The sequence below is a fragment of the Nomascus leucogenys genome, chromosome 5, assembly GCF_006542625.1.
Source record: "Nomascus leucogenys isolate Asia chromosome 5, Asia_NLE_v1, whole genome shotgun sequence".
Classification (NCBI taxonomy): Eukaryota; Metazoa; Chordata; class Mammalia; order Primates; family Hylobatidae; genus Nomascus; species Nomascus leucogenys.
This window is the reverse complement of record NC_044385.1, coordinates 126,780,601-126,804,438: the sequence shown is the minus strand read 5'-3', so window position 1 is coordinate 126,804,438 and position 23,838 is coordinate 126,780,601. Positions and strand designations below refer to the sequence as shown.

Sequence of the window (23,838 nt, the reverse complement as noted above, 5' to 3'; positions counted from 1 at the left end):
TTCTCTTTCCTCAGTACCGTCCTACCCCAGGTTCTCCTTAATTCACATCTCAACTTTCCTATCCCAGCATGCCCCCCAGGTCTAATCTGTGTCCCCACACTGGCTAGGGTGTCCCAGGGCTATCACATGGCCAGGTCCACAGGGCGCACATATCTGGCTAGCCTTGTGTTTTTCCCACGGCCACACCTTTCCTAGTGCAATGTGCCTGAAATCTGGGGAATACTGATGTTGCACAGGCTGGTGACAGAACCAAGAGGCAGCAGACGTGCCTCTTGAGCAAAATTAGGCCTAGCGCCCCCAGAGCAGCTCTTGTTTGCTGAGAAGAAAACAGAAGTCCCATGAGTTCAGTGTGACTTCTTCAGTTTCTTCAGGGTCCACTTGTCCACATGATTGGTGTCAAGTGCTGGTGTCTGGGGCCATTTCTGGCGGGTTACGAGCCGCTGCTGGTACCCGGATAGCTGCATTTGTTTTCCTGCACCTGCGGTCCCGTCTACAAAGCCCATCTCAAGGAGTCGCCCCACAGGCTGTCACCTCATGGCAGGGGCACACAGGGCAGCGGAGTGAGGGGCCCAGGAGAGCAGCCCCTTTAATGTTCATTTCCATTTCTGTTTGAGTCACTTTCACACAAATCACTTCTATCCTTATGTAACAGTCTGTGGCCCAGACCCAGGCAAGTGGTAAATATTTACCTTCATGCTGGAGCCAAGATCGCTGCGGGGAGTCCCGTGAAGCACCACTGCCCTCTAAGACCTTGGAAAGGGAAACACCAGAAGGTGTGGGTGCTGAGCTCCGCTGCGTCAGACTGCCAGGACCCGAGTGGAACTCAGTGCTGAAACCTGGGTTCTCACTGCAGCTGGATAGCAGGTGGTTACAAAATTATATGTATTTTTTGGCTTATTTCTAGTTTTTCTATAATAGTTATTGGCAATTTTCAAAGTCCTTTAAGAAACATTGAAAACTGCTCAAGAAAATGACAGTTCTGCAGGGCTCAGGTAGCAGGGCAGGCTGTTGGGACAGGTTTGACAGACTGTCCTAATACAAGGAGCGCCTTTTCCCAGATCAGCAGCTCTAGAGGGTGGCGGCCTTGCCTGGAACCTCCGCAGCCTCCGCGGCCACCACACAAGGGCTGAGAACAGTGAGGTATGGGCTGTGTGGGGCTCAGGAGCAGGGGTAGCTGCTCACCTGGACAGGGCATCTTCTGGCCTTGAGCTGCTACGATGGGGGTAGGGGTTGGGAAGGGTGGAAGGCTGGTGCCCTCAGGGAGTCGGGGAGGCTGCGCAGTCAGCAGGTCAGGACTGTGTTCCTCAGAGAAGGGTGGCCTGTGCAGGCGAGGCAGGGCTGCCCCTGCAGGGCTGAGGAGCATTAGTCCATCCAGGTGGTGTGGGGAGGCTGCGGGCGCGGTCCTCCTGCCCAGAACGCCAGGTGTCCTGTCTGCTACAGACACATCAAGGAAGTCACCAATGTGTGCCCCTTTCTCTAGCCTAGGGATTGGCAAGCGACACCATGCCCACAGGTTAGAGCCGACCTGGTGCCCGTTTGTGAACAGCCCATAAGCTAGGAATGGCTTTCATATGTTTAAATGGCCGAAAGTCAACATATCTCATGATGTGTGAAAACTAGGCCATTCTCATCTGCGTCGGTAAGTAACGCCTTTTCTGAGCACAGCCAGGCGCATTCAGGTGGTGCGGCCCCAGTGGAGGCTCTGTGGGCCGGGAGCCGGGTCCCAGGTGCAGACACAGAGGTCCCACTGCGGGCTGACCTGTGGCTTCCCCTCTCCCCGCAGCTCTGCCCGGATGGCCCTCGTCTTCTTGTACGGCACCCTAAAGCGGGGTCAGCCCAACCACAGGGTCCTGCGGAACGGTGCCCACGGCTCCGCAGCCTTTCGGGCGCGCGGCCGCACGCTGGAGCCCTACCCGCTGGTGATCGCGGGGGAGCACAACATCCCGTGGCTGCTGCACCTGCCCGGCTCGGGGCGCCGCGTGGAGGGCGAGGTCTACGCAGTAGACGAGCGGATGCTGCGCTTCCTGGACGACTTCGAGAGTTGCCCGGCCCTGTACCAGCGCACGGTGCTGCGGGTACAGCTGCTGGAGGACCGGACCCCGGGCGCAGAGGAGCTGCCGGAGCCCACCGCAGTGCAGTGCTTCGTGTACAGCAGGGCCACCTTCCCGCCGGAGTGGGCCCAGCTCCCGCACCATGACAGCTACGACTCCGAGGGGCCGCACGGGCTGCGCTACAACCCCCGGGAGAACAGATAAGGGGGATGGGCAGGGTGGGCCTAGGTTTGAGAGCCCTGGGGCTCCAAGATGCCCCCAGCCCATGCTGGGTGAAGGCGGAAGCAGAACAGGGCCCTTTCCAACGAATCTGCGGGAAAAGGAACCAATCTTTCAGTGGCAGCTGATTTTACAAATAATGTTGAGATACGAATAGTAAGGTGCTTCCCTCCCATCTTTCCACCTGGTAAGAAAAATTTAGGATTTTAATTCCCCTAAATGACATTCAGAGAACTCGTGTTATGCCTAATTCTTCTTCTGCTCCTCTTCCTCCTCGTGTTGTTTTTGTTGTTGGCTCTGCTTTGAGCTCAAGATAATATTTAGAATCAGTGTAAAGACTTGGTGTTGCCGCTAGATTTTAGCAGCCCTACTATACTGATTCTGGCCTGTAGCCCCTGAGAAAGCCGATTTTACACGGCTGGGTAGAATTTGTAAAAAAGATCCACAGGGCAAGCATGCTGTATATCAGAGTGCGTATAGCACCATTATTCATAATTTTCAGATCAGGCTTCACAACAAATATTAAAGATTATTTAAATTTGAAGTCGATGTTTTGGGAAATCAGATATAAAAGTTGGTACTGTGTTTGACCCCCACGTTTTTTGGTATACTTATTTGGTAGAAGGCTCTTTACATTCTGATCTAGCAAAATAATGAACAGCCACTTAATGGGAGACACAGCTGAGCGCCTGGACTTCAAGTGGAAGTTTATCTGAGCCCAGATCTCAGTAGCCAGACCCCGTCCCTGTCCCCTGAAGGGAGAGCATTTGGGAGTGGTCCTTTCAAAGAAGAGCCAACGCATTAGTAATTTGTTCTTCAGGCCTGACAGAAGCTTAGCTTCCAAACACAAACAGCACTTAAAATAATTTTAGCAAGGCAGGAAGTACCAATTACTACCCACCTCCATCTGATAATTGTCAGCATCGATTCAACTCGGTGCACGGCTCTTTGCCTCTGCTTCCCAGCAAAGTCTGAAATGTATTCCAAGAATTTCAGAACCAAATGAAAATGCAGCTGCTGTGATCCTTAGTAACCTCGTTCTCTGTTGGGAGAGCTCACTTACTCTTCAACTTAATGGCAGACTGTGATCGCTAACTGCATCTGGCACAAAAACATGATCATTATTTTTTAGCTTCTTTTGCTTAATTGGAAACTTGCTTCACAAAAAAACACAAAAAGGCTAGGATGGGTCTCAGCTGATGAGCTCGTGGCGGCCCTGTGCTTGATGGGGTGGGTGAGGTAGCCCAAGCTCCTTGTGACTGCCCTGGCTTCTGCAATGGGGAAGGGACCAGGCAGCGCGTTCATCCTCAAAACAGTGGAGACAGCACCCCCGGCCAACCAGGAAGCTTCAAGGTGACCTCCAGGGGGGTCAGCCACCAACACTACACCCACATAGAGACACAGCAGGAAAGGGATTGCCAAACTCTGCACTTGCAGTCTCTGGTCCTTAGGAAGTTATGAAAATCAGCACCAGGAGTGAGGGCCTCACTTCCAGAAGTAGAAAGCCAATCAGATGAAAAAATGGCAAGTGCTAATTTAATAAAGCAAGGCAGAGAACTGACATTTATATCAATCTCTTAAAAGGATCACAAAGAAATGCTGGTAGTCTACTGGCAGAGCCTGTCGCCTGTGTGTACATTGTCTTCATTCAAAGAAAGGGCAAACTAATATTTAGACAAATGCTCAGTTTTATTGATTTAATTTTGACACTAGGAAATCTCACAGCAGAAGTACAAATCATATGTACAAGTATTTATATCAGTGAAAATTTCCATTGGTGATTTTTTGGCAGAATACTGGTCTTGACTCTGTGGAATAAATGACGACGCAAACGTAGCTGCACAGGGGTGTTCCTGTAAAATGCTTGAATCAATTGTGTGTGAAAGCATCATGCAAATGGCTAATTAAATTGGGTGATGACTGAAAGGTTATAAATCCTTCATTCCAGCTCCACGAGCAGATCCCCTTCTCCAACTGTGTCTCCAGCTTGGCAGTGCACAGATTTCACCTTGAATTTTGAAAAATGCAGGGGGAGGGGAGAGTAAGAATTAGTAACCAGAACCAAGAGGCAGCAGGCTCCTAATCCATTTCTAGAAACGCAGAGTCCTGCAGGCTCAGCAGCACAGGGACAAGCCACCCCACCGGAGCCCATCGAAGGGACCCTGGTGAACAGGGAGGCACCATGGTGGCCGTGGCTCACCCCTCCCCTCTCCTCGGCACCCTCACAGTGGCCGGCCTGAGGGCTGCTCTCCGGAGCACTTGCGCTGTGGCCTGCGCTCTGGCCCCTCGCACTGGGCACCTTCAGGTCTAGGCGGGCTCTTCACTGCCAGGTGAGTTCTAACCCCTAGCCTCCCTCTCTGTGGTTTTTAGGTTGTGGAAATGTTCTCTGAGAATTAATGGAATACTTGGTGTAAAAGAAAAAAAGGAACAAAACACACGACAGTCAGATCAGCTGCTGAGTAAGAGGAGGACCTCCCTAGCCTGGGCGGCACCTTCCTTCTGAAGGGAAATGGAGTCCTTGGCAGGTGGGGCTGTGTGGTCGCCCTTTCCAGCACCATGGGTGTGTGGAACTGTGCCTTTTTGTCCTACCGGTTTCAGTCAATCTTTATCAAGTTTTGCTTTCCCAAATTTATGTTCTGACTTAAAATTAGCAAGGAGGGGGTTGAGGTGGGGAAGAGACAGTCATTAGACTTCTTGGAGGCTCTTGCTTGGGCCTGAAAATGAAAATTGGGTTAGAACTAATCGGCCACTGCAGATGCTGCTTGGACTGAAGAGGCTGCTTTCCACAGGGCTCCTGCCTCCATTTAGCAGCCCTGCTAGAGGACGCAGTGTTAGTGATGCAGCGATGACCTGAGGAGAGGATCTGGTTCCTTTGTGAGCTTGTTTTCTCTGGGAGGAAAAGTGGCCGCGCAGGTAGGAACCAGGGCCTGCTGCTTTGCACGGAGGCTTCGGGCCACTTCTGCTCTTCCTGGCTGGGTTGGAACTGAGAGGCCTGGGGACGGGGAGAGGTGAATGGAATGCACAGGAAGGCTCCAACCAGGACGGTTGAGGGGGACCCAGGCCACGAGGACAGGAAACCCACTACCGCATGGCACCACGCCCCTTCAAAGAACTGAGGCCAAGTTCAGTTCTGCACTAGCACCTCAGACCTGCAGCACAGGGCCCTTGGCATGCGGCGGACACATGTTCTCGGTCCCCCACAACTAGGCCAAGTTCTCATCATGGATGGATGTCGTGACACTAGGGCAGCACAAATGTTAAATCCCAAAGAACGGACACAAATTTTTACGTGAACAGAAACCAACATTTTCTTGTTCACTTTTTTAAAAAGTAATTTAGAAAGAATTCCTTAAAAACACTGCAAATCATGCCATTCTACTCTCTACACCCCACCAACACAGTGCAACAGTCCACACCCCTCCAGACCGGCTGGCTGGGCTCAGGAGCCCCTGGCATACACCTGGGCCTCTGTTCTCCCAGCTGGGACCAGGCATGACATCCCCACTGCCCCTTCTCTGAGAATCCATTTCATTGCCTTCTGCAGTGACAGGGCATGAGACAGAGGTTGTGTGTCTCTCTGATGCAAACCTGGTTATGAACTGATGGATCTCTCTTTGCACCTGATGTCCCCAAGGCATGGCCACATGCAGAACATGGCCAGCCTTGCGCTTCCAATCATGCTTTCCCATGCAGATGCTTCCAAACCAAAACGGCCCTCAGAAAAGGATCATTTACCTACTAATGGCATCTTTTTAATCTTTTTAGTCACAGGAAGAATAATGAAGTTATTGCTTAAAAGGACTTTTCTATTTTCTTCAAGAAAAAAATACACAAGTTTCACTATTAATGAATTTCAGTACTAATATTTTTTTCTCCCTAAATAATTAAGTCCCACATGTACATGGGGTTTCGGCTCCTCTTGATCTGCAACTGAATTGTTCTCTTTGTAGAGAAATTGTATTGAAGAGTTACATTAATTTTTGCAATCTGTAAAACCATTTCCTGCCGTGTCACCTAACTCTCAGATAACTAACTGCCTTCAAGACAGATGTAAACATTAAAAATTAAAGACCCCTTAATTTGAAAGACATTAAGGTGAAGAACAATTGTTCTTTGACTACCTGAACATAAAGCACAGACTTTTTGGAAGGCATGCTCTCCACGAGGCAGGGACGCATCAGGGCAGAATGCAAAATCCTAACGTCCTCTGTAGAAGCAAGGGGGAGAGGGCGCCTCTGTGGCCAAAGCACCCAGGATTCAAAGGTGGGTGTTCCTCCATCACAGGGCCAGCCTGGGCTGATGGGGACTTAGGGACTCACCGTGCCAGTTTTCCCAGCTGTCATACTATTCTGCATTTTCATGGCTTCAATCACACAAATTTCTTGACCTTCTGCTACCTGGAAAACAAAAATGGGCAGAAGTTTTAAAAGCATTCTAATTTTGCAATAACACTTAGGAATGAAGCCATTAAGAAATTCTTTGTCAAATGCCCCAAAATATGTGTCTATGAACAGCAGCAACAATCCCTAATGTTTCCTATTCCAAGCTCATCTTTAGGAACAGTAGAGAAAGGCCATTCTCTCTCTAATAAAGTCCTCGTTGGAAAAAAACAAAATCCCTGACCCTAGAGAACTGGGGACCCTGGCGGCAGGGCCTACCCTGGGGATCTCTGAGTCTGGCTCTGCCACTAACAGAGATGCTGGGAAATTGGAATGTTTTCCACTTACCTGAAATGTCCAGAATAGGCAAATCTCTACAGACAGACTCGAGGTTGCCTGGGGTTGAAGAAGGAAGGGGAGTCACTGCTGAAGGGTACAGGGTTTCTTTTGAGAGTGATAAAAATGTTCCAAAATTGATTGTGTTGACAACTACACAACTGTGAATTGACTGAAACCACTGAATCGTACACTTTTAAAGGGCTAAATTGTATGTGAATTACATCTCAGTATAGCTGTTACAAAAAAAAAAAACCACCACCAAATGTACACATTTCTGTCTATAGTCCCGGGGAGCTGGGAACAGCTCGGCCCTGGCGCCACGAGGACCACTGTCCCATCCTCTGCAGGACACGGCGAGTACCCAAAACAAGGCATAAGGCAGCTTCCGGAAAACCCCTCCAGACACGGGAATGACTTCCAGAGCTACATGCATTCCATGCTAGGAAACTGGGAGCGCCCACGGGCCTTTGCTCAGACTGTGTTCAGAGAAGCCAGGCTGAGCTGGGTGTAAGCCCACTGGGGTTAAGCCCGAGGCCTCCCTGCAGGAGTTAGCTGCTGCTGAAAACCATGCTGCGCACCCACTTCGCTCTGCCTCGATGGGTCAGCATCCTGAGCCGGCCAGGTTTTTCTTTTGCCTCCCAGTCTTTGAAACGGGCAAGTCCAGGTTCCTAGGGCCATGGCTATGTGGTGTGGGTGGGTGTCCTGGCATGGGGCTCCTGGCCCTTCACACCACTGTGGCCATATTCGTCCAATGCCACAGAAGTGCCTAGAGAATGTTCTTTCCTGAAATCCCCAGATGATCTCCAAGTCCCCCTCTGGGCCCCCCGTGTGGCGCAAGCTGTCTTGCTGGCACTCTGGAGCGCCTGAGCCGATGTACTCTTTTCCTCTGCTGTTCAGGTGGTGGGCTGCTTTTTCCTGGCACAGAAATATAGGAAGAGAGACGATGCCAAGGCTTCGGCGCTGGCACAGAGGAGAGACCGCGCTGAGGAGCTGGGCCTGGAAGCGCTGCCCGCGCTGCCCTTTTTGATTCATTTTCACCTGGCATCTGCATTCCAGGGAGAGCGAAGAATCGGCCTCGAGGGCTGTTTGCAGGGGGACGGGAGAGGCAGCGCAGAGACAATGCAGAGGCCCCCGTCAGGGATGTCAGAACAGTCACTCCCTCCAGTTGGCATTTTAGAGCCTTTTTTCTCTCTTCAAAGGCAGGCAGAGACCAGGGAAGCTAGGAGCAGGTCCAGTTCACTGCAGCACACCTGCCAGCCAGCGCCACACAGGGGACCCTGGAAGCCTGGCTGTGTCCTCTTAGAAGCTGGACTCACTGTGACCGACTCTGACCTAGGACTGAGCACTCAGGCAACAGGACCGGGGACTCTCTGGGAAATGGATCCGAGACTCAACAGAACATAGTAGAAATGCCATCCAAAAATGAGGAGTCCACCCTCCCGCTCTGGGCACTGTTCTCTCTCCAGGTGGAGGAGCTTCCTGGGGACTGCATGCCGGCCTCCCACACACCCACCCAGCCCTTCCTCTGCAGGCATCTGAGGGCCCAGGACTGGCCAGAGCCCCGTCCCCCCGCCATGCACATTGGCTTCACATGGGTGGCACAGCCCCTGCCCTCTCTGCCAGTAGGTGTGCCCTTGCACCACACGTCCCCTCCCATCCCCTTGCTCAGAATCTGCGGGCTAGACAAGCAGACAGCTCCTGCTTCTGTTTTACGGGATCTTCAAGTAAGCACATTAGCAACTAAACTGCAAATATGAAGAAACGCGGCCTGGGGATTTCCCAAGGTCACGCCAGGGGCAAAGGCCAGCCTGACCCGGCTACAGCTCTACTCTGGGCCCCGCCAGGGCCTGGGAGCAAGCGGGTGGTGGACAGGAGCTTAAGGGGTTCTGCTGTGGCTGCCACTCACAATCTTTCTGGCTGGCTCTGTGCTTCTAATGTGGGCTATTTGTAAAGAGGTAACGCACAGGTAACTGCAAGTGCTGGGTCCCCAGTTGTTCATCAGAACAAAACCTCGGATTTAGCCCGAGACAATCAGGAAAAGTGGGGAGGCCTGAAATTCAAATAGTCCTTCCGTCTGATTGTGAGAGTCCGGCAATTCAGTTCAAAGGACTTTAAAGAAGGCGTGTCCCCACTGAAGCGATCCCATCTTCTGCCCCACCCAAGCACAGCACTGAATCATAGAATTAGATCCTCCCTGCTCCATCCACCTTTCATTCCTGTTTCCCCTCCCTAGTTCCTCTCATGGTGTCTACTAGTCTACTTAGATTATTTAGCTCTATCCTATCTATCTAATCTATCTGTCTTAGAGACAGAATCTCGGTCTGTTGCCCAGGCTGGAGTGCAGAGGCACCATCTCAGCTCACTGCAACCTCTACCTCCCAGGTTCAAGCGATTCTTCTGCCTCAGCCTCCTGAGTAGCTGGGATTACAGGCGTGCACCACCACACCCAGCCAATTTTTGTATTTTTAGTACAGATAGGGTATCACCACATTGGCCAGGCTGGTCTCAAATTCCTGACCTCAAGTGATCCGCCCACCTTGGCCTCCCAAAGTGCTGGGGTTACAGACGTGAGCCACTGTGCCCAGCCTAGATTATTTAGCTGTAAATGAAAAACTAAGTAACACACTTCTCTATTAATTTTGCACCATCTGTTTTGTAGACCGTTTTCCCTAATTCATCCCCAAGAGATGGTGCTTAAAAACTTCCTTGATGCCTTACAAAATAGTGAGATACATCTTGTTCAACAGAAACATGTTCTACCCCAGCACACACACACACACACACACACACACACACACACACACACACGTGAGCTTAATTGAATTTCAACTTGTTTCATCCTTTGGAAAAAATTGAGTTGGAGAACCAAATGTGATACAAACCGAATGTCAAAGAATGCAATGGAAACACAAACTACATCTGCCCCAGTCTGTGGGAAGAGGCTGGCACTCGAGGGCGTGCTCCAGGGATGGGTGGGCATTGAGCTGGGCTCCTTCCAACAATAGCAAAATGCCAGCACTCGGCCCTTGGGAGCAGGGGCTGTCACCTTAGGACTTTGGAGCCTTGCTCCCAGCAGTGCTGACTCTTGCAGAATGTGTCGCACACCGTGGAGTACACGCAGGGTACACCAGGGAGCTGGGCAGTGAGCCCAATGGTAGCAACACCTTCCGGATTGCCCGGGGTAGCTGGGAAGCCGAGCATTAACTGGGTGCGCAGAGAGGGCCCTCCAACATTCCATCTCCATCAGATGCCCCCATGTGCGGGGCCCGTTCCTGCAGGATGTATGCGCACGCTTCTCCAACACTTTTGTGAATCATCTCATAAAGACTTAATGATTGTGACAGGATGTCTCCAATGTTGGGCTTACAAAATGGTCACAAGCCTCGCAAGTCTTTTTGATGAACCTAGTGGGCCTGATGTATTTCCCCGCTCCCTGTCTAATTGGTGTAAAGTTTGGAGGCCTGAATCCTGTATCTTTCATCCAGCTTATTGCATCCTCTCCTTTGACACGAGGTCAAGGTTCACATTCGCATCCGATTATCAGAGCGGCACTCATTAAGCGGGAGTCGGCCTTGCCCCAAATGAGGCTTGAGAGAAACCTCGGCCCATTTACTCAGCAGATTTTCGCCTGTCGCGGGGGCCCGAGTGTCACCCAGCGTTGCTCTGTGCTGAAGAGCTGCAGACACCTCCAGCTGATGATGAATTGTGAGTGATGGGAATCAAATCCCGTAAAGCCAGCTGCTTGCCATGGTCGGCAAAATGACTCTAATGGATATAGGCTGCCAATTTTCCAGTTTTACTGGCAAGTCTTCCAAGTGTAATTAAGGGAAGTTATAAATGATATGGAAATCTATCAAGTTCCATTTATTTTCAGAGGACTCTTTCCCCAGAGACTTTTATCTTCAAGCTTATAGTATGCTTTGTTGTGCTAATGATTTAAACCACTTCTTATTTCTGATTAAAGCCCCCAATATCCTTCTACCAAGTTCTCTTCACTCCTTCCACAAAGATTAAAAGACAGAGCACCTTCTCCCGCACATGCCCCCTCTTAGAAAACATGCTAAGACAGGGACACATTTGGCAATGCCGATCATTGAAACTGCAAACTGCCACGACCACGAAGAACGCTCAAAGAAAGTGCAGGAAGAAAAAGAGAAGAGAACGGGGGAAAAAAGACCACCAAACATAAAAGGGAGCCCCCACAAGCACAGACTTGAAAGCGGTGCTCAATACCAGATATTCATCAGAAGGTGGTGTAGCTCACTAATGTTATTTGATTTGGAATAAAAGCATGAAAATGATGGCAAAGGCCTAAAATTGGAGATGTAAAGGATGACTGCACAGTATTCCATTTCTCAATTTCATCCTTCAGAGCCACAAAATGGGGGTGATACAGTGAGTGGATGAGATTTACAGTAACAGCTGTGGTCTCCCACACAAGGGAGGCCCTTCTAATGGACTGAGGTCTGTTTGGAACAGACGGGGAGTAACAAAACAAGGTTCCCTATTAAGAGTGTGTAGTCGTATTTCTGATAAAGAAAATGACAAGGGAGTCAGGTCTCCTTTAAGACAGCCCCATCCTCTTTTTGTTGCCCAAACCCAGGGCTGTTTTAAAGGTGTTACCGTTGAGATAGAGGCCAGGGGACGTTCACAGCATCTAGTCTCCCCGCCCCCCAGGAAGCCCACTCTCTAGCAACTGTAAGGAATGCAGAGGAAACGGTGCCAGTGGCATATGGCTTTCCACTGTGCTAAACATTCATACAAAAGACAGGTTCATCAGTCATTGGAGTATCTGGATAAAAAATTAGCTCCTGATGGATGGTATTTTGAGCTTACCTGCTGCTAGTACATTACCAGAGAAACACAGGTTTTGAAACCCACATGACATTAGAAACTGCAGACCATGAAATACGACACGTGCAGGAGCACACAATGTAAGCCAGATTATACAAAATAATAAATAAGCTATTTAAACCCTCTGCCTAAAATTGGGCCCGCTGCAAGGAACCCTGGGTCACTTCTACGCAGGCCAATTAATGCACAGCATCTGCTGTACAGAAGCAGGGCATGAAGCACTTCCGAATGATTTCGGCAATTAAAAGAAAACTGTTTCCTGCCTGTTCAGACAGCAACTGTTTCGATGCAAGAGTGAGCACCAAATCACTGTGTGCAGCTGAAAAATTAAGTCCCCTTTTTGGGGAAGAAGGGTGGGTGGGAGGAAGAATTTTTATGGAAAAAGGAGGCTTCTTTTGTTGTCCTACATTCTGTGTTTTTCTGCCAAATTAGACAGAAGGCTCGGAGGGCTTACCAGCCCGCTGCAGTTTCCACTTCTGCAACGCCGGGCCACCGGAAAAACACGGATCAATATCAGCCCTGCTGACTATGCCACAAAAGTGAAAATCCCTCCATTTCATTGTTAAAGGCTGGTCTGCTTGGAACACAGGTGCCTGAATGCCACACATTTTAAGGCCCTGAGATCTGAAGAAAGGTTCAGTTAACAGTCACAAAAAAAGGCATCTCAGATTGAGTGAAAAGGCACTGCTCGCATCTGATTATATTAATAGCAACTTGCTCTGAGCCGGTAAGATAGGCTGGTAAATATCCCCTGATATTTCCTGAAAAAGAAACGTGTATTCACATCCCAACATCTTCATGTAAAGCGAGACGGGGAGGAGGCCACGGGAGACTGCAGTATTTGAGCAAGGATGGAACCATCATCAAATTACAAAGAGAGACCAGGCGGGCAGGAGACGTCCGCCCAGCCCTTCCTCCGGCTGAAGACTCCTTTAATGGCCCATGCACGAGCGGCCTCACAATGGAGGGCGCGGGAACCCAGACGCCAACCGTCCAGCCCCGCTGCTGGCTTGGGACTTCAGGCACACATGCCATCTGCCTGGTGCTCCCCTTGTCTCTCGAGTGGGGCTCCCCAGAACTGGGCAGTACCCAAGGGGCTAAAGGTAAGAGTACAGACTTGTGGCCAATATAAAACAAGTCCAGTTTCTTTTAAAATTACTTAAAATGAAGAAAAATATGACTCCCTACTGCCCTCTAAGTTAGCTCAAAATCAGAGCCAAAGCCTACAGTTACAAAGAGAACTAGTGAAAACTGATGTCATTCACGATACCTCCGGAAATTAGCCTGGACCCTCTACCTTTGTGAAGCATGCTACTTGAAAGGGCTCTGTGAAAGGATGATTTTTTTGTAAACTTTTATTTTTATTAAAAGAGAAAAAGATAGTTTACATCTTGGTAAGGCTGAGAATGGTCACTTACAAAAATGTTGAAAACAAAGAAAACACACCTTCCACTCCCAAGCAGATCACTCCTGAATAATCAAATCAAACGCCAAGCTTGGAGAAGACTCTGCTATAATATTTAATATACTGATCCACATAAATATTTTTTATTTTATATTGATAATTATCATTGAGTATATTAAACTGTAAAAATTCCCAGATTGTTACCCCCAACAAAAAACCAACTCTTAACATTTAAAAATAAATGTTATCTGGAAAAGATTAAAAGGCCAAATCCAGGGGGAGTCGTTACCTCTGAAGAAGACAGGACAGGAATGAGATGGAGGAGCTTGCCACAGGGGAACTTCATGTTATATGGAATGTTTCATTGTTAAATAAAATTCGAAACACATACGGAAATGGTGAACAGAGGGCACAGGAGTGCTTGTTGGATTCTTCTCTGTAACTTTCTGCATGTTTGTAGTATTTCATAATTTTAAAGTTTTAAAATGTTAACAAATGCATGGATCTCTGTGTACATGCTGTGAGGTACAATCTGAGGTTTGGGTGAAAACTGGCATCCTGTCAAATAAACTGCTTGAATAACTATTGCTATAAAACGTATAAATTTAATTATTGCAATTATTTTGTGATTGTAAATCAAGGTATCCAGAAACTGGAAAGTCTGTGAAGCAGCCAGGCTAGCCCCTCTGCCAGGGAAGGATGCAGTGAGCGAGCCTGGGCTGCATGAGGCACACAAGCGCGATGCCAGGCAAACACCCGTCGGGAGGGCCCAGCCCTGCCTTCTCGTTAGGATACTTGAGAGCTTATGAAATTTTAAAATCTTGTTTAAGAAATAAAAAACAAAGGTATCTCACCAAGTTTGCCAGTTCTCCACGGTCGGCTATAAGCTCAGTTACATGAGGCTTAGAGACAAAGGGGAGGTGGGGACGTCATATTCTGAGATGGGATGGGGTGCCTGTGTCTTGTGGCCCTGACTGCGCACCTGCTTGGGAGCCTGCACTGTCAAAAGAGCACGTGCAAGGAGGAAACAAAATCAGGGTGAGGTGTAAGTGGCGGTGCTACCGACGCTCACAATGTGATGCTTCCACTGGCACACTGTACAGTAGGCTGTTTCTTGCCTTTAAGGCGTTGTTCACAAGAGGAACAACCGCAAACACCTCACTGTCCCCTGCTAAAGGTCAATTCCATCACGAGGTGAATCTTTTCATCTTGGCCCCACCAAAATATCCCGAAGTCTATCTAATATTGAATGGGCTAATTCGCAAGAAAAAGCAGCAACAGGTACTTAATTTCAATCTATTCTTTCACCTGGTTTCACTAATCGTTAAGAAAGAAAGAAATGCAGATGAGTATATAGCCAGCTTATGGTTCGTTTCTCATTTAATTGTTTGGTGTATTAAATAAGATGAGTATTTCTGATGCAAATCTGCAATGACTGCAGAATACAAACATTACTTGAACGAATCTTAACTAAATGCAATATTAAAATGCCTCCTTGGGTGACTATCTTATGGGGTTGTTTTGTTTCTGATATCAAAAAGCTAACAAAGCTAATGTGCTCATCATGACTTTATTTGACTTCAAAGTCAAAGTGAAAATTATGCAATAAATTCAGCAGCTATAAGTCTAATTTAACATGGAAAAATGTATTCTACCGTTATTCTGAAAATATATATATTTTTAACATTTCTGTTCAAGAGTATCATAAAGGTAGAAGTTTGAAACAGTTGAGTCATGATAACTTTGATTACAGAAGTGCTCCCAGTTTACAATAGTGTTATGTGTCTAAGAAAATGGGTTTGTTTTCAAACTGATGAGTTACTGCAGAAACATTTTCAGAAGGCATATAAAAAGGCACATAAAATTTATTCCATCAGTTGTTTCCTAAATTATATTCGTGATTCTGGACCTTAATAATCCACTGTGCTTTCTTATTGATTTGTTTGCTTACCTGCATTTTACTGTATATTAACATCCTCTCTCCACGTGTTCAGAAAAACTATTACACAATCATTTAAAATGTGACCTGCCACATTTAATGTTAAATAGTACATAATAGACACTGAAAAAGTTATTAGGAACTTTTGCTGTGTGAACCCTACAGAAGCCCTTCAGATAAAACACAGCTTCTGTGTTCAGGGCAGGCTGAGTGTTTCAAATTAATCAGTTCACAGGCCTTGGAACACCAAGTGCCCCGAGTGGATTCATTACTTCTCGACGGCCACCCCACATCTCTTCTTCCTGAGGTTTTTAAACTGGGTTCAAATTGTTTACTTCACAAAACACATTTGTTCATTACGATTTATGTGACACTTTTTTAGAACTTATTGCCAGGCCCACCATTCTAAGATTGGTCAAGTTTTACTTCAGCTAAACAGAAACATGATAGATTACTGGAATTTAAACTATAAAAAGTAACATTTCAAAGAAAAACAGAATACTTGTAAGGTCCTTAGTTGTTTTGGGGTCCTTATTTTCCTTGAAAATACACCAAGGAGACTGACTCCATTATCTTCCCACCCATAAAAGGGGAATCTCGTTCGGCTATTGTTAGTGCGGAGGAAAACACGACACGCCCCGCGGTGTTAAAATCACTTAAAACCGCAAAACTTCAACGTGACAAGTAGTGTTTCCTCACAATGGCCTCAAGTAAGTGACGTGCCTCTGGTCCAAGGAAACTCCTTGTGTTTTAATTACACTAAGCAGAATTTAACTACAGAAGTTGCTCTAAGAGCCGACGATGAAACTTCTCAGGCAGCACTGGGTTTCAATATTAGTGGTTTGGGACATTTTTCACAAGCAGTAATTCAAGAGAAAAGACTGTTTCATCAAAACACAATGGCACAGAATATGAAAGGAAGTTCTGCAAGTACCAAAAAAGACAAAAGCAAGTATACGCCCCACCTGAGCAGCCCCCGCAAACAGAACTTAGGAGCGAGCTGACAGGTCCCGAGGTCCTGAGCCTGTTCACCGCGCGTGCCCCCCAGGTACTCTGACTTTAAAGGAGTGCATAAAATATAGGCCCCGTTGCTCTGCCATAACATATTTTTAACAATTCTCAAACCATTCTTAGTGAGTACACACATTTAATTATTGGTGGGTGTTTTTAATATCTGAGCTACATCAATGAACCGAGGACTGATATCACATTGTTCCCATTTACGAAATGCCTTGCTTTTCTACATTCAATTATTAACCAGGAAATGCAATGTACAAAGGCCAAACCCTTTCGGTATGTGGGAAAGTCAGATCAGGAGCCAGCAGCTGTTAAGAAACCAGAAGGCTGCGCTGATCTGGCCTTGGGAGCGGCCCCGTTTACTGCCTCTGAGCAGCCTCCTTGAGGGCCCTGTGAGGGGCCAGGGCTGCAGTCACACCCTCTTGGCCTCCAGGCTTGAGGCAGGAGTGGTCTCCCTCCTCCCTGCCCTCCCTCCCTCAGCTCTGGTTTGGATTCAGGTGTTAGAAAAGGATTTAAGGAAAACACTTACTTGAAACACACACACACACACACACAATTTTATAATTAAAGCCACACAATTAGGAGTGACAAGCTCAGGCTGGCAGTATACAGACTAGATGCCTTCCAGAAGAAAAAAAACTTAAGAAAAATGAAAAAAAAAACCAAAACCCTTACATTGTTTACCAACCTACATATCTAGTCACTAGAAGATTCCACTGACAGCTCTGATAATGTCATGTGCAAGTGAACGATTCTTAATGTCAAGGCCAAGAGACTATCCTCTTATGACCCTAATTCTGGAGAAGGAAGATGTCCTCCCCTGAATTTTACACACACACACCCCTAATTTTTCTTATGGCCTCTCCCAAATCCTTAACACGTGGGCATTAGACAGTCTTAAAGAGGGCTTTCTTCCAGGAGTATCAATGCTTTAAAAGCAAACAACAATTCACAGCCATGTAGCCTCTTTTATGCCTTTCTGAAAAAGTGGACAGTTCTATTTCTGTATCACCAGGTAAAGCAAATGTTAAGTCGGTTTTCTAACTTCACATATTAGTTTCAGGGCTGGTCATTCAAACAACTAAAACTGATCATGTTTTCTTAATATTCACATTTATTGCAAATACTTTTCTAGAAGCCAATGCCAACTACCTGATTTTTTCCTCAGTGTTAAGCGGATATTTTATCTATACTAATTGAGAAATCAGGAGACACTAAAATGTAAGTCCCAGTGACCTGAGATACAAAATGGAATCACCATCTCATCCATGAGAGACAGTCATGTCTGGATGCTATTTTCCTGCACATGAATAAAAATGCAAGTATTTAAGTGTACCCGGAAATCTGGTTGCCTCCTAAATTGTTTTCTTTTCACTTTTGCCGCTCATCAGTAGAGATTTCTATCCATGTTCTAAGAAAATGTGTGCATCCTACCAATTCATCCATAGTAAGTTATCTCGAGGAAATAATACAGCTTTGATTTGTGCTTTAATGTCACAAGATCAAGATGAAAAACTTCAAACTGTGATGCTACATTTTATTTACCAAGTAATGGAAGTGCTCTGGTACTGTACAGATTGCAGAATTAACCTTTCCTCAACTCTTCTTCCCAATTAGACATTTGTTCCAGGAATCATGCAAAAAGTTCCTCATCGGAGTCTTATTCCCTGGCATGACTTCATGGATGCTTTGAGCACAGCATACTAGAGAGTAAGCAGCACTTTTAAGGAAAGTACTTCCCAAAACACTGCATTTGCAAAATGACGGAATGAATCTGGCCTTGTTTCTGCTTCACTCCCAGATCATTTGGGAGGAGAAGCGCTGAGGGTCCTGGCACCAACCTAATGCAAACGTGAAACAGGTCGACAACACACAAAATTGATTTTGCTGTTTGGTGGGGGTCAGTTAAGAAAGAACCGCAAAGAGCCGAATTGTGCTGTGCCGTTAGCCATCGTTTTGGAAGGGGAAGTCTGAGACCAGCATGTCCTGCAGAGACACACACAGCCCTTACCGCGTCTCCAGGCTTGACAGAGACAGCCACCACCACTCCGGGCATCGGGGAGCGCAAAACACTGCTTGTGTCCTCAGTCACTTTTTCCAGCATAAATCTGTTCAATTCTGCGGCAAGTTTGGTTAAGATATTCACCTTGTACTTAAGGGAAAAACAAAACAAAACCATAAATGAGTTCAAATGAACTTGTCCTCAAAAGTAGCATTCATTCTAAATCAATTTTTAGCTTTTAAATTCAAATTACAGTAACAGCCTTAAATTCAAATGGTTCTCAATTGCTGCACACATCAAAATATATTTGTTTCTGTCATATATTGAGCTATTTCAGAAATTTCTTGAAATAAGGGCTATTCCAGTTATTAAAATTAATCATTGACAAATATCATCCTGTATCTTTAAGAAAAACATCTCTAAACGTTATAAAGAAAACTGAGAATCTTGTATTCCCTTCACCACCTACAAACTTATCCCCATCAAGGAAAATCCCGTGAGCTGGGCAGGCCCAGGGGATGGAGGAGGTGACATGTGGACCGGCGCCAGTAGATGGCAGCAGATGGCTGTCGCAGCTTCCCACAGCCCTCCAAGAGCGGCTGCACTACGTATCAGTAAGTTAAGACAATGGGCTTCAGTGTTCATTTTGGGCAAAATAGTATTTAAAATTCCGTTTTTTCAGTGACAGAAAATGTTATATTAATGACTGAAAAAGTTGGCTTTTCTTAAAGGCACTACATAGTCTTTCTGATGTAACAAGATGGTTAGGAAAAGATGAAGATAATGAGAATGCCTTCTGCACTGAGAGACAATAACATCAAGATGTTATAAACACTGATGGAAAATACGCACAGACAAGTATATTCATGGCACCTTCTGTAGGTGGCTCTCAAACAATCGGGCATATTCAGGGCAGTTCAGTGAAGCAGAACATTTCAAAAAAGAGAATTCCTGTCCTCTCCGTGAATAAATCCATGAGCCACAATTTGATCTATCCAAACAGAAAAAAAGATAAAATGGTGGAGGAAGTGTCTCTCGGTGAAATTGGAACCACCACCCGAAGGTTCTGGATCCCTACCAGGTCTGATTTCTCTTGGGTAAGGAAGAAGCAGCAGTGAGACAGCTCCATTTTGTTCAAAAAAACTTGCTGTAACTCAAAGCCTCCTGTGGGCATCATGATGGCAGGGATGCAAAAACAAAATATAATTCCCCCTTTAATTCTGCATGGGGACGGCGGGAATCTCTAAGTGCCTCTTCACAGGGCCTACTGAAAAGGGTGGGGGGAGAGCTTTGATGGCCTAAGTTCCAAGTGGATTTGCGACACTGTGACAGGTTGAATAATAACATCTTTTGCATGTTTCTTTACTCCTGAGTGTGTGTTTTGCAATCAAGACATAGAAGCGTCTGCCAGTTTCTGAAGGATATGATCCTTAAGTGAAATTACAGTGCAAATAAAAGCTTTTTGCTCCTATTAAAATTCATCTGAGTCACAAGTGGTGAGGGAAAAAGCGAGGCGAATGCACGCTGCTGTCAGTCTAATAAACATTCTGGGCAGAGGGACTATTTATCAGTGATGAATTGTACCTCCAAGTCCTTCATTAAATCAATGGGGGAGGGTGTGGAGGGACAGAGAGGACTATAATTGGACCAAATTGCACAGTTTTCGTATCTGTGCTGTCTGCCACGGGGGAAAATATCCAACATCACTAGAAGCATCAGAGTCAACAAAAAAGTTACTTTTCTAGTTGGTATCGCCCTGAGCTGCGCCTTCTGTGTGACTGACTTACGACATGGCTTGTTCAGTTTTCAGTGTAGCACACAGATCTATTTTTTTCTTGTTTTGCAGAATTCGACTTCAAAATGTGAAGCCTAAATTCAGGAAAAGTATCTTCATACGTTGAGAATATGATTTACTACATTTCACCACAGTGGATATACTCCAAAACTAAGTTTAGTTATATCACAGATCAGCCTGCATATGAACAAAGTGCTAAGACTGTATTTAGCTTCATTTCTCCCCAGAAATTACAAGATTCTGACGAACACTGGATCCTTTTACTATTTTTATAATTTTCATCTTTCAGATTCCTTTCTCTGTAGGACTCCTGCTTTGCTTGGAAAGAGATGTAAAAGAGTCACAAACTCAATGCCTTTAGATGCAGTCTTTGTTACTGATGAGATGTTCCTTTTCCTTTTGTATTTGTTTATTGTTCTTAAATCTGTTTGGGGGATAAGTGACTTATTGTAATAGCAAGTAAAAAATAACAACGGGGTAAACTCCTCCAGAGAGGCCTTGGTGCAAACAGTTGGTTTAGAAATGACCTTTCTGAATATAAAAAAAGAAGGCAGAGAGAGATTCTCTTTTTAAGGTTACCTTTGATGTTGTCCTGACCCCGTGAGTGTACCACACAAACACGCCTTCTTAAAACAGCCTCTCAGCTGGCCTGTGCTGTGCCGCACAGGGCGCGTGCCGGGATGGGGCCCAAGTGGGGTGCAGCATATGGGCCCATCAGAATGAACTGCCTGGTGAGAACCGTAAAAGCTTTTTGATGCCCCAGAAAAGTCATTTAAGAATGTACACCAGGGCTTTCCAAGCTTCTGATCAAAACTGCTATTTACTGGCATCTCTGGATTCTTTGGCGGCACAAAGAGCCAATGCTTTGTGAGACTTCAGGAATGTGCCCCTACCTGGACCGTGGAGTACAAGCTCGGTTTCACCTTGGGCATTTAACTATTCCTCATGGGTTGTGCGAAACTCCCTTAGAGAGTTTTGACTTTAAGTTTTTGTGGTTGTTTTCAAGAAGATAAATCACACAGTTGATGTTTGAGGGTAGCAATCCAAGACTCTGAAGGCTTGTGGACAGGACAGAGTAGCAGGATCCCAGAAGCAGCCAGGTTTTCCCGCTGCCTGGGTAGGATGAGGGAACATGCCAGCATGGATGACAGCAGCTGCCTGTGGGTGGGGCTGGGCTGCCATGTGGCGCCGGAAGAGGATTCGCTCCAGTGAGCTCGGGGCTGGTCAGTGCGTGGAACTTCACTCTGCTGGCTTGGGAAGGTGTTCTCCAGACCACACAGCCAAATGAAAAAAAGTGTTCGTGAAAAACAGCTCACCACGTAAGTGAGAACAGAACAGCTGCTCTCTGGGCTTGGCCTGGTGGGACTCCTCAACCCACACACGACAGTAATGGGAGGGAATGAGGTGTTATCTAATGACCCAATGACGGAAAAGTGGCCCCAGCCCGGGTCTCTAAGCAAATTAATGTTATGGCCTCTACAGTGTGAAACCATGTCTAACAAGAGAATTTCTCCCAAAAGTTTAAAAGAAAGAAAAGGAATCACAGCTGACATGAAAGGGTCAGGAAGAAAGCCACAAGAGCTGGACAATGACAAGAAACGCCAGTGGGATTGTTTTTAAAACTGACACGCAGCTCTTCCATGGACCTGATGAAAGGCTGGGGGCTGACAGTGGTTGCTGCAGCACGAGGAGGAGGCTAGTCACAGTCTGGGTGAGAGAAGGATGTTATCACTGGACCTCATTAAGAAAAGCATCCTGCAACTGGGCATGTGTGCCTGCACCCCAGCACCCTAGAACTCAGCACCCCAAAGACAGCAAAAAATCACCCACTTTGAGACACGCTCCACTTTGACGGATACACAGAATACCACCCTGGAGGCTTCTGTACTTGTACAGTACATGCACCTCCTTACAGCGTTAAATCCACCCACTTCTTTCCACAGCCTGTAGAAGTACCAGTAATGTCATTCTGCAGACCCCATGCGCTAAATGTTGCCATGATCCCGAGGTCTGCGGCTGCTCCCGAGGTGAGCGCTTGCAGTTTGCTGTACAGTTTTCAGCTGTGATTTCAGAGCCTCCAGTGCCACTGTCAACCTCCGTTCCTCTTCAAGTGGGCTCACTTCCAGTTTCCATTTCTAAGTCATTCATCCAGTAACAATTAGGACACGTACAGTTGACTGACTGTTAATGCTTTTTCATGTCCTCAACTGTTGGCCATCTCAGTCAATACCAATTCAAGGGCAGGTGCTATCTTTGACTGTAAATCACTGTGCATCAGCTATCTTGAAGCACTGGCCCCTCACTAAGTAAGGGGGCAGACACTTCTTCAAAGATTAGGCTCTCTTCCTAGTCAAGGTTTTACACCTTCTGGCCCCAAAGGTCTCCAACATTAAGCTCTGTCTTCATTTCTGCAGCGTGGCAGTGAGAGCAACACTCGAATATTCCCCTAAAGGTCTACTGTCCTAACTCAGAGCTGGAGAAATAGTGTCAGTGTTTTTAAAGTGATGGAAAGGGCAAAATGCAAAAATGATGCATCTTTAAAAACACTGGCATGTCAGAAAAGCAGAGAAAAACTAGATATAAATTAAAACAGTTCAGTGGAATGAGACTTGTAATTCAACCACATTCTACTCTCCTAAATTCTTTGTAGGGTACACAATTATCACTTGAGGAAAAACATAGCAAGGTTCGGAGCTATAGAAAATAATTTCTCTCTACTTCCGCACAGGGCCCAATTGCCTGGTATCTGAGCTACACCACCACCACAAATCTCCAAGACACAAAGTGACAATACACAGAAGTGAAGCCTACGGCCGTCCTTCCTTTGGAGGTGCAGCCCAGGCAAAGGAGCGGACAGGAACAGGCAGCAGCTAAGGCGCAGGGCGAACCACAGCCTCCTACAGCTGCAGTCGCTGGAGCAGCCTGTTAGCATAATGCTGTGACAACTCCATCAGTGCAGTCTCAAGGTAGCTGTCAATCAGGATGCATCATTTAATCCAACAGCACTCGGAGGACTTTCTCCTACAACCCACATGACAGCATATCTACAGCTCTATTTATATCAGCGCCCAGTTGTGTTTACAATGTTGTTGTAATTAGAAAAGATGCAACAGGCAGCAATATTATTGAGATTTCCATTTTGTAGTATTGCCCTGTAAAGTGTGATCTTGCTTCACAGAGTCATGCTAAACGACAAAAGGCTATTTTCTTCAATCTCCCAGCTCAGACAGCACTTCATTTGCAGCTATCTATAATTAGATTAATGGTGTAGTGCGGTACAAAGCAGGCCCACTTCACATCAGATAGCATATGAATTAGGACAAACACTTATTTCAATTCCAGGCAGAGAAAGCAATGACTGGGGTATTTAGCATACCCTTTATGGTGGAATGAGATGTTAATTGTGTACCATTACCTCTAAACTGCTTGCTTGTTGTATAAATCACTGTGCTAATTGATGCAGAGATAGAAATGTAGCCACAGGCGAGAAAGCAAAGGAATGAGAGCTGAAGATGGTGGATAAAGGATTATCGAGTAAAACCATATGGAGATGAGGTTCCTTTGAAACCTTTGCTTTCTGCCCATGAGCAGGATTTCTTCATATACAGCAAAACTCTGGTACAAGAAAAATTAATTTCGCATTCCTTTTTAAAAACACAAATTCCTTGTAGAAGTTCTGGCTGCCAGAAATCCAAATAATAGGTATGTGGAATTCATCTTAATATCCATTTATAAAAACATGGAATGTGTAGTTTTCAATAGTCACAGCTCCTCATCTGGGTTTTCGAAAAGCTCATGGGTTAATAAGTAACACTTGTAAACTATACCTGAAGCAGAT

At 46.3% G+C, this 23,838-nt stretch overlaps 2 protein-coding genes across 11 annotated transcripts in view; one reads left to right on the top strand and one right to left on the bottom strand.

Annotated features, from left to right (window-relative positions):
- GGACT (gamma-glutamylamine cyclotransferase) overlaps positions 1 to 23,838 on the top strand; it is a 104,690-nt gene that overhangs the window by 54,240 nt on the left and 26,612 nt on the right. For 2 of the 4 annotated variants that reach the window (XM_030813640.1, XM_030813638.1), the window contains one exon: positions 1,784 to 2,606. In XM_030813640.1, coding sequence (XP_030669500.1) covers positions 1,794 to 2,255 — 462 coding nt within the window. In that variant the 5' untranslated portion in view covers positions 1,784 to 1,793 and the 3' untranslated portion in view covers positions 2,256 to 2,606. Of the gene's footprint in view, positions 1 to 1,783; positions 4,107 to 23,838 lie in introns of those variants that run through there. The other 2 variants (XR_004030203.1, XM_030813639.1) reach the window with 2 other exon arrangements.
- Positions 3,939 to 23,838, bottom strand: part of PCCA (propionyl-CoA carboxylase subunit alpha) — a 439,915-nt gene continuing 420,015 nt past the window's right edge. For 6 of the 7 annotated variants that reach the window (XM_030813630.1, XM_030813633.1, XM_030813634.1 and 3 more), the window contains 3 exons: positions 18,215 to 18,355; positions 6,590 to 6,667; positions 3,941 to 4,278 (listed from right to left, as the gene is read on the bottom strand). In XM_030813630.1, the coding sequence (XP_030669490.1) occupies positions 4,210 to 4,278; positions 6,590 to 6,667; positions 18,215 to 18,355 (288 nt within the window). In that variant the 3' untranslated portion in view covers positions 3,941 to 4,209. Of the gene's footprint in view, positions 4,279 to 6,589; positions 6,668 to 18,214; positions 18,356 to 23,838 lie in introns of all 7 variants that reach the window. The other variant, XM_030813631.1, reaches the window with a different exon arrangement.